Below are 10,368 nucleotides of genomic sequence, written 5' to 3' on the forward strand. Positions count from 1 at the left end.
TGTACTGCGTCTGCCGGCTCCCCTACGACGTTACCCGCTTCATGATCGAGTGCGACGCCTGCAAGGACTGGTTCCACGGCAGGTGAGCGCGCGGCGGCCGCTCGGCCCGGCCGGCCCGGCCACCCCGCCCGACCGAGCCCCGCGCCCCCGGCTGCGCGCCCGCAGGCCCGGCTCGGGGACGGGCCGCCGCCGCCGCCGCATTCCGGGCGCCCAGGTCGGGGCTGGGCCGGGCCGGGCCGCGCGCCCTTTTGTGCCCAGGGCGGGGGCGCCCAGCACGGGGCCCGCGCTGGGCGCCCCTGGCCGCGGCGCACAAAGCGAGGCCCGCGGGCCGGAAGGTGGGCTCGGGGCTCGGGGCGCGGGGAAGTTGGGGCTCCAGGCCCGGGCCGGGCCGCCTGTCAGCGGGGTCGCGGCGGCCGCAGAGGCCGGGCATCCGGAGGGAGGCCCAGGCCTGGAGCCCCCGCCGCCTCCCCCCTGCGAAGTTGCAGGAACTTTCCCCGCGCGGGCTCGGGGCTGGCCGGGCCGGGAGAAGCGGGCGCGCAGCCCGGTGCGGGTCCCGGGAGAGGCGCGAGTGGCGGGCTCCGACGCCGGCAGGGCTGGGACGGTCGTGGGGGCTCCGGCGAGGCGGCAGCCGGTGCGCCCACCCTCCGCCGTGGCCTGCGAGCTCCCTCGGACCTTGTCCCGGAAGGCAGGACCCCTCCCGGACCCCTGCGGAGCACCTGAACCTGGCAGGCCTGCGGGTCCCGGGGCGGGAGTGTGGTGACAGAATAGTGTCTGTGAGTTGGGTAAAGGGGGTTGTTATGGGTTTGCCGCCTCCTCCCCGGCCTTCAGCTTTCCCCTTTTCCCTCCTCTCCGTTCCTGGCAGGAACACCCCGGTTTTGACATGATCTTATGCTCTCTTAGGAAGATGGGGAGGGGGGAAGGAGGTAACTCTTGGAGACACTGAAAACCCCTGCCCTCTTGGCCGTTGCTGGTGGCCATGACCTGGCCCCGTGCCTACGATAGGTCCCTTCCCACCAAGAAGTAAATGGAGGAGGAGGAAGAGGAGGTGATAGTCATGCCCAAACTGCTCCAACAGGTTCTCTTGCATCTGACTTTGCCTGTGGGATGTGTTTGGACCAGGGCTGGCCAGGGCTATATGCCCTCTGGGGCTCCAGTCCCAAACCACCAGGAGCAGCCTGGGGGAAGAGAGGGGTGTGTGGTGGTGGGTGGTCCGGGATTCTCCTTCCAGAGAGGAGACCCTCCTGCTGGTTTTAAGCTTGGGTCTTCAAGACTGGTCATTGGCCCTTAGGAGTGGGTTGTGGCCCCGAGTCCTGTCGTGCCAGTTTGCATGTGGTGACCCCGGTGGCTGGGATGTGACAGGGCCTGCTATGTCTGTCAGCCCCAGGCCTGAGTCCCGCCTCCATGCTGTAAGAAGGGCCTGGGACTCTGGGGTGAGGATGCCCACGGAAATCTGGGCTGCCTTCCTGGTATGCCCGGGGCTATGGAAGACCCTCAGAGCAGGGGAGGCTGCGTGGAAACACCAGGCTCTGCCCAGAACAGGGCTGCCGTGCACACCCCCAACTGGCAGCCAGCAAGAAAAAGTTCACAGCCGGACCAAAGTGGGTGAGAACCTCTGAGGCTCTTCAGATCCAAAGATGCTGAGCAGTTGGCTCTGAAAGTGGTGGGGCCTGTCCCTTCTCCCCCATCCCCACCAGGGCCCTGACCTGGCAAGCAGTCACCCCCCTGCAGAACCCTCTGGGCACCTGTGTCAGCTCCTGGCTGCTGCCCACACTTGGGGCCCAGACTAGGGAGAGTGAGAGGGATGGAGAAAACCTTTGTCTCACTGCTCAGGGGACCCTCTGGGAAGGGAAGGTTAGTTCTGAACTAGACTTTGAGGCCAAGGGAAAAACCCCAGGAATGAGGGGCAGGCAGGCGACAGGGGCTTTTACTGTATTGGCCCATGCAAAAATCCCAAAAAGAGGGATATTTTGCGAGGCTTTATCTCCTTTTTTCTTATTTGGGGTCTCTGATTGAATCTAATACAGGCGATTGATCAGCACAGATTTATTCTCACCTGTTTGTGGTGGCTGTGGGGTCTGAAAGGAGCTGTGCTTCCCATTGGCCCTGAAAGTCATTTTCTCCTGTATCTTATCAAGCAGAGGCGAGGTCATTTGCCACAGTGAACCCTAAGGGGAGAAAGCCTCTGGGTGTGCCTCCTCCCCCACCCCTGTGGTTCTGGGCAGGTGTGTGATGGGGGGGGCAGGCATCAGGGGTTGGTGGGGTTGGTCCAGCTCTCACAGCCCTGGGCGAGTCACTTGGTCTCTCCGCATCACTTTTCTCCTCAGTAAAACGAACACGTGTGACCAGACCCCTGTGTTTCTGCACCTCCAGACAGCCTCCTGTGGCCCCGGTGGTTCTTTCCTGATCTTTGTACCATCTGTACTGTGATTTATTTCCATTTAACATTTCAACTCACTTTTTAAAAGTTTGAATACTTTTAAACTTTTATTTTGAGAGGACTTTAGACTTACCAAAGAGTTCCAAAAATGGCAGTTTCCCTGTGTCCTTCCCTCTGCTTTCCCTGCAGTGAACATCTTACATAGCCACGGGACCAGTACTAGAACGAAGGAGTTAACGCTGGTGCCGGGCTGTTAACTAAACCGCAGACTTTATTCACATGTGTTTAACCAGTGTCCCCCTTAATGTCATTTTTCTGTTCCCGGATCCCACCTTGCGTTTAATCCTCATGTCTCCTTACTCTCGAAAATACTGCTTTTAAAAGGAAACTTCATGTCATTCCCTGAAATAGAACATTACTGTAACTTACCATACACAGTAACTATAAAAATAAACATACAACTGTTAAAGTAAAAAGCCTTTCTGTCCCACCTGTGGTCACATCACATTCCTCCAGCCAGCCCCGTTTTGGGGAGAATTGGAGAGAGGGTCTCTAAGTCATCACTCACACTCACTGTGGCTGCGTCTTTGCTGTTGGCAGCTTTGGCGGCAGCCGAGAACTTGTTTGGGATAGAGCTTTGGCCATTTGTGGGGCCAGAGCTTGCTTCGAGGGCCCCTCCTCAGGGACTCTGAGCACCCCTCCCAGTGTTCTAGCCGTGGCGGGTGGGACTGCCCGCTGGCCTGGGTGGGAAGAGTGTTCACTATGGGGGAGGGAGGAGCGTTGTGTTCTGTCCTTGGGGTCATGCGTCCTGCATTCCCTGGAGGGGCAGTGTTGAATGGGGGTCCGGGAAACAGGCCCTGCTTTCAGGCTCTCCGCAGTCCCTGGATGTGTGTGCCATACTTGAGCTGTCCCTTCACCAAGTCTTTGCAAGATTCCTCATCCAGCCCCATCTTGACCTTGGCTCATCACTCCTGGGGTCGGAGATCCTCATCAGCCCAGCCCTTCTTCACTGGCACTGACTGGGGTGCTGTCCCAGAATGTGAGCTTTGTCCTGGGAGGGATGGATTTTGTGGCAGGACCTGGCAGGAGGCAGCTGGAGGCCCGTTGCCTTTGGAGGTGTCTTGTATGCCTCGTTTGGTGGGGATGTGTGGCTTGGCACAGGCACTGAGGAGGACCACTCCTCTCCTCTTAGGGATCCCACTCTTGCACAAAGCCCCTCGGGCCACGCACTGTGGTCCCTTGTGCCTGTGTCCTCTAACTGGAGAATGGAGACCAGACCCCATGCCCTCCACCCCTGCCTGCAGCCATATGGTGGATGACCTGGCATCTCACTTTGTCACCAACTTGCTTTGAATAATTTCATTCCCTCCGAAGTAAGAATGCTTCTGTTAAAGTTTTAAACATCCTTAACCCATAGCTTTCTGGCCCTCTTTCAGCTGCTTGTTCTATTGGACTGGAAGGGTTTTTGGAGGTGTAATCAGTAAAACTGACTTGAAAGAAACTGAAAGCTGTTCAGGTCACTTCAGTGACAGACATTTCATTTATACCTCAGTAACTATTTGTTGGGCATGTATTCTGTGTGGAGTTCAGTGAGGGCCCAGGGGGCAGCCAGGCAGCTCCTCTGAGAAAGGTGGCAGCCACCCTGGAGGGAGAGTGTCTCAGCAGAGGAGGGGCTGGAGTGGACTGAGATTTTGACAGGGTTCCCCGTGTTGCTTTGGGGACAGGTGGCGGGGGGAGTTAGGGGCAGGGAGCCAGTGAGGAGGTGACTGTCCTGCAGGCGAGAGGCGACAGGGCTTGTACCCAGGGGGAGGGGATTGGGACTGGGGTGGGGAGAAGGGTCACATTCTGGAAGTGCTCAGAAGGTAGAGTGGACAGATTGCGTGGCACGGCTCCCTCCAATTCCTGTGTGTCCATCTGTCTGTCTGTCTGGCCTGTCCTCCTCCTCAGGCTCCCGTCTCTGTGTCCAGCTCCTTTGGGATGGCCTTTCTGGGCTCTCATTGTACCCGCCAGCCTTAAGTTCCTTGGGGCAGAGCCACATCCAGGGGCTACCTGGGAACACTGTGGCTGTGCCCTGCAGGCCAGCTCTGTTGTTGGGCAGCGGAGTGTGTGTGCAAGAGGGAAGAAGGCCCCGATGTGGGTCACATCTGGGCGATCGGAGCTGAGAGTTAACTCCTAGAGCCTCACATGCTGGAGTACTGCGGGAAGGGGCCTCCTCAGGGAGACATCATTGTGATGTAGGAATAGCGATTAATCACTTAAAAACAAGGAATTCTCCCCCTGTGTGAGTTTTCAGAGTTCTGGAGGAGATGGGAACAATGTCAGGCCACCTTTTAGAGGGTAAAGTAGACGTCGCTGTCTGTGGATGCTTTCCAAAGGAGGTAGGTCTTGAAGGAAGCAAGGAGCTTCATCTCAGTTGTCAGAATGTTTGCTGTTATTGAACATACTTAATATTTGGCTGATCGTGCTTGGTGTGAACCTCTGGACTGTAGCCCACATTTGTTTGGGGCTGCTTGAGCTCGGTGTGGCCACAGATGCCCTAAAATCTGGGCAGAGTTTTGGGTGGACCCTGCCACCCCTAGACACCCTCTTTTTTGGCCATCCTTGTAGTACCTTGACATGTGCCAGGTTCTTCTAAAAGAGTGAGTTTTTCTGGGTGGGAGCAAGTGTGGGCCGGAAAATAGTGTTCCGTGACACACTTCTCTGGGAGAATATTACTTTTGAAATTCAGGGTGTGGGTAAATCAAAGTCCATCTCTTGGTTTTTTTAAATAACAGATGGGTCTGATTGTGCTGTGGAAGCTAACATTCAGTTGGGGTTTAATGCCATAGGGGTTATTTTTCATTCATTATGTTTGCTTCCCACGTCGTCTGTGAGAGGCAGATAGCGTGGGTCACCCCGTCACCCGCATTCCCAGCGTGGACACAGAAGCAGCGGGGGCTCTGTCACACGCAGGCCTCTGGCTTCATCAGGTGCACTCTGAGCCGCAGCAGGTGGACACACTCACCTCCGAGAGGGTGCAGGTGAGGAGGTGGCACCTGGCTCAGGTTATTCTGGCTTAAGGTTATTCTGGGTCAAGGGCCTGAGCAAATATGGGGGCTGATAACTGCTCGTGTCCATGGTTTCGGCAGTGTAACATGGACGGAAATGTGGTCACAGAGGAAGGCCACATACCGAGCTAGGGGATGGGAGGTGCTTCTCTGTCCAAGCAGCTGACTGCAGCAGCTCCCTCCTGGGTCTGAGTATGCCGGGTGCCTCTCAGGGTCTCTTGCTGTAGTGCCTCCCTCTCTGCATCCCTCCTTCACTGTCCTCTAACTTCTGCAAACCTTGATTCTCAGCTTTTTGGTTTGGTCGCAGTTGGGCGGCCCTAGCTGTGGGCTCCAGAATGGGACTTGGCTTCTATTCTTTAGGGTTCAGGACGTGTTTACTTTTCTCCTGGACCCTCCCTGCCACCATACTGCTGGGTCACCCACAGAAAAACATGTGAACATATTTAGAATTCTAGCCACTGACTGGTTTGGATCTCAAAGCATAGGAACTGAAAAATCTTTGTGGTATCTGTCCCTGTCTGTCGAAGCTTTCCAAAGGCGGTGTGTCTTGAAGGAAGCAATTTGTTGTGAGCCTCATCTTAATTGCCAGAACATTTGCTTTTATCGAAACTATTTAGCTAGAAATGTGCACATGGGGAAACCAGCCTTTCACCTTTTTAAAAAAATTGCAGTGAAATTCATATAACATAAAATTAACCATCTGAAAGTGTGAAGTTGAGTGGCATCAGTGCCATCATAGTGCCATCAAAGGTGGTTGAGCAACCGCCACCTTCATCTAGTTCCCAAACATCTTCATCACTCCTAAAGTATACCCCCTATCCACTAAGTCATCCCTGCTCTTTCCTCCTCCCACTAGCCCCTGACAACTAGCTGTCTGCTTTCTGACTCTATTGGTGTGTCTATTCTGGATATTTACTATTTCATATAAATAGAATCATACAATATGTAACCTTTTGTATCTGGCTTCTTCTGCTTAGCACAATGTTTTTCAGGTTCATCCACATTGTATCATGTGTCAGTGTTTCATTAATTTTTATGGCTGAATAATATTCCATTGTATGGATAGACCACAGTTTATCCATTCATCAGTGTATGGGCATTTGGGATTTTTCCACCTATGGCTGTTGTAAATAGTGCTGCTATAAACATTTGTGTATAAATATTTGTTTGAACACCTGTTTCAGTTCTTTTGGATATATACTTAGGAATGGAATTCCTGGATCATATGGTAATTCTGTGTTTAACTTTTTGAGTAACCAGCAAACTGTTTTACACAGGAGCTGCATTATTTTAAATTCTCCTCAGCAGTGTTCCAATTTCTTCACATCCTCACCAACACTTGTTTTCCTTATTTTTTTTAATTAAAGCCATCCTAATGGGTATAAAATAGTATTTCCTTATGTTTTTGACTTGCATTTCTCTATTGACCAATGATATTGGACAGCTTTCATGTGCTTGTTGGCCTTTGCCCACTTTTAAATTGGATTGCTTGTCTTGAAGTGTAAGAGCTCTTTTAGATGCTGTATCCATATCAGATAGATGATTTGCACTAAAGTTTTTAACTTTGATGAAGTGTAGTTTAGCTCTTTTTGCTTTTGTTACTTGTGCTTTTAGTGCCATATATGAAATTCCTTTGCGAGATCCAGGGTTATACAGGTTTATTCCTGTAATTTCTTTTAAAAGTTTTATCATTTTAGCTCTTATCTTAGGTTTTTGATCCATCTTGTTTATTTTTGTAATGATGGAAGGTAGGAGACCAACTTTATTCTTTTTTTTTTGAGACGGAGTTTCGCTCTTGTTACCCAGGCTGGAGTGCAATGGCGCGATCTCGGCTCACCGCAACCTCCGCCTCCTGGGTTCAGGCAATTCTCCTGCCTCAGCCTCCTGAGTAGCTGGGACTACAGGCACGCGCCACCATGCCCAGCTAATGTTTTGTAGTTTTAGTAGAGACGGGGTTTCACCATGTTGACCAGGATGGTCTTGATCTCTTGACCTTGTGATCCACCCGCCTCGGCCTCCCAAAGTGCTGGAATTACAGGCTTGAGCCACTGCGCCCAGCCCAACTTTATTCTTTTGAAGCTGGATATCCAGTTGTCTCGGCATCATTTGTTGATGACCATTCTTTCTCCATTGAATGATCTTGGCGCCTTGACCAAAAATCATTTGATCGTATACACAGGGGTTTATTTCTGGACTCTCAGTTCTATTCCTTTGGTCTATATGTGTCTCCTTATGCCAATACCATACTGCTTTGATTACTGCAAAGTTGTAATAAGTTTTGAAAGCAGAAAGTATGAGTCCTCTGACTTTGTATTCTTTTTCATTGTTTTGGCTATTTTGGGTCCTTGCATTACATATGAATTTAAGGATTGACTTTTCCATTTCTGCAAAAAAGGGCTGTTGGAATTTTGATAGGGATTGTGTTCAGTCTGCAGATTGTTTTGTCATCTTAATAGTATTAAGTCTTTTGATCCATGAACATGGGATACCTCTCCACTTATTTGTGTCTTCTTTAATTTCTTTCAGCAGTGTTTTATACTTTTTGGTTTACAAGTCTTTCACCTTCTCAGTTGCATTGATTCCTAGATGTTTTATTCTTTTAGATACTGTGGTAAGTGGTATTATTTTCTTAATTTCTTTTTTATATTGTTCGTTCATGGTTCTTTTATCTTTTTTTATAATCATCTTATAATGTGTGGTGACTGAATTTCCAGAACCGTACATGTGCAGGGTGCTGCCCACCCCTGCCATGCTCTCCGTGTTCATGCATGTGCTGCTGTGTGCCCAGTGTGTACCTGCATACCTGTGAAGGAGGGTTGCTATCTTCTTTTTTAACCATCATTTTTGAGCCTCTGCATCAGATATTGAGCTAGGCATTTTCCGTACATGTGTAGGACTTCTCTCATATTGTGTATGGGGTTCTCTCATGTGAATCTCCATCTCCTTTCCCTGACTGTCATCCTCCCCTGGGGCAGTCTTTTTGGCTGCATGCCTCACTGCTGAGGATGCTTTGGTGGGGCAAGGCCAGGGTTCTGTATTCCTGGAGTGGGGACGGCAAGCATAGTTATGGAGCAGTGCCAGCCTCTCTCTGTGTGAGCAGCACATGGCCCCATTGATCTCCATGCATCGAGTGGATGGTTCCGCTCAGGTGGAGAGCACGTGTAAAGCCCTTGTTCATTCTTATTCCTGACATGCCATGGATTGGGCACAAGGCCACAGTGCTGGATAAACATGAGGATCTGATTGGCCTTGGAGAGTGCTCTGGGACCAGGATCTGACCTGAGGACTTATACACCCACCCCTGGGGCTGCCAGACTCAGGCACTGAACCCCAACCCCAACACCTTCACCACACAATTCCAGATCACTAAAATCTTCTTGTAGCTTTGTGATTTTGTCCCTTATTTTACCCTTTCCCTTATAAAACCCCATCAAGGCACGTTCTGTGTGTGAATCTCCGGGAAAGCTTGGGCCAGTGGGAAGAGTAGTCAGGAAGCACTTATCAGGAACACTGAGACTGGTGGGAAGGCAGCATTAATTGGGGCACAAGGCCCTCCCTGCCTGGTCCCACCTCACCAGACTCCTGTGCTGACCTGCTTTTGCTGGAACAATGGTGCAGACTTTAGGGGTTCAGGCCCATTTCCCTGAAGGAGAGGCTGAGGCCTGGAGTCCTGAGACATTTGGTATCATGGAACAGTATAGAAACTGCAGCCTTAGCTAGTCTTCCTCCCAGATGCACATTGTCTCGGGGAGGGGTGAGGCGGGGCTTTGAGAGGACTCTCTGAACCCCAAGGAGAGAGAAGAACCCATGGCCCCACATGAAACAGCACACACAGGCTCAAGTAGGAGGCAGGATGGAATCTCACTAAACCTCCTTTTGCTGGAGTCAGCCAAATATGAGGATTAGTTGCCCATGGTGCTTGTGGAATCTCTTCCTGGAAATGGGAGGCAGTGTGGCCACTGCTGCCCAGCAGCACATAGCAGAGGTGTGCAGAAGCAGCTCAGGCGGGGAGGGGTTTCCTCCATTGTTTGCACTCAGCACTGGGCACTTCTGGATGCCACCCTGTTCCTTGCAGTAGCTCTCTGGTGTGCTTTGGACGGAGGGGCTACTCAGGAGAAGCCAGCTGGGGGAGGGCCAGCAGTTCCCACTCCTTCCATGCCAGCCAAAGAGCGGGACGGATGGGAACAGTCTGTGAGGCTTTTGTGCCACTCCTGGCTGTGCTTGGCGACTCTGTGTGTCACACATGAGGAATCCTGAGTCTCTAAAGGGCCTCAGCATCCTGCGTGCGCTGCACTGGGAGTCATCACTGGGCTTGGCTCCTTGTTCATCAGTGAGAATGTTCATCAGTCCGTTTGTCTAGCTGGTGGTTTCCTGAGTATTATGTAGGGGCCAGGCTCTGTTCTTGGCACGGGCAGCAGTGAGGAAGACTGGAGGGTTCCTGCAGCTAGTGCTGGGGGACAAGGTTGGGGTGACGTGGCCCTCATCACCAGCCGCCTGTGAGTCTGTGTCAGAGCAGATTGGGGCGACAACAAACTGTACCGTGCGGGGTGAGGGGCAGCATGTGGCTGGCCCCCAAGTGAGGGGAGATGTGGGTAGGGAAGCACCTTGGCCTGTAGGCCATGGGTGGGAGTTCACATTTTGGCCCCAGTGCAGGAAGAAGAGGACAAAACACAACATTCTTTAGTTTGCAGTCTATAAAGTTTTCTCAGAATTCTGTGAGAGGCGTGGAGTATAGGGCAAGATGGAGAGAGGCCAGAGACCATTAAGGGGCTGGCAGAGCCCTGGGTGAGGGACAGAGAAGACCCAGGTGAGGACAGAGAAGCCCTGGGTGAGCAGATGTAGGAGTCTGGAGTAAGGGATGATGGAGGAGTCCCAGGTGAGGGATGGAGGATCCCTGGGTGAGGGATGATGGAGGAGCCCCAGGTGAGGGATGGAGGAGCCCCG

At 52.2% G+C, this 10,368-nt stretch overlaps 1 protein-coding gene across 1 annotated transcript in view; it reads left to right on the forward strand.

Moving 5' to 3' along the window:
* The first annotated feature begins 6 nt into the window (after positions 1 to 6).
* Positions 7 to 10,368, forward strand: part of PHF2 (PHD finger protein 2) — a 103,040-nt gene continuing 92,678 nt past the window's right edge. The window contains exon 1 of the mRNA XM_032268531.1: positions 7 to 82. Coding sequence (XP_032124422.1) covers positions 42 to 82 — 41 coding nt within the window. The 5' untranslated portion in view covers positions 7 to 41. The remainder of the gene's footprint in view (positions 83 to 10,368) is intronic.

The sequence above is a fragment of the Sapajus apella genome, unplaced genomic scaffold (assembly GCF_009761245.1).
Source record: "Sapajus apella isolate SASKATOON/1434 unplaced genomic scaffold, GSC_monkey_1.0 scaffold182, whole genome shotgun sequence".
NCBI classification, from domain to species: Eukaryota; Metazoa; Chordata; class Mammalia; order Primates; family Cebidae; genus Sapajus; species Sapajus apella.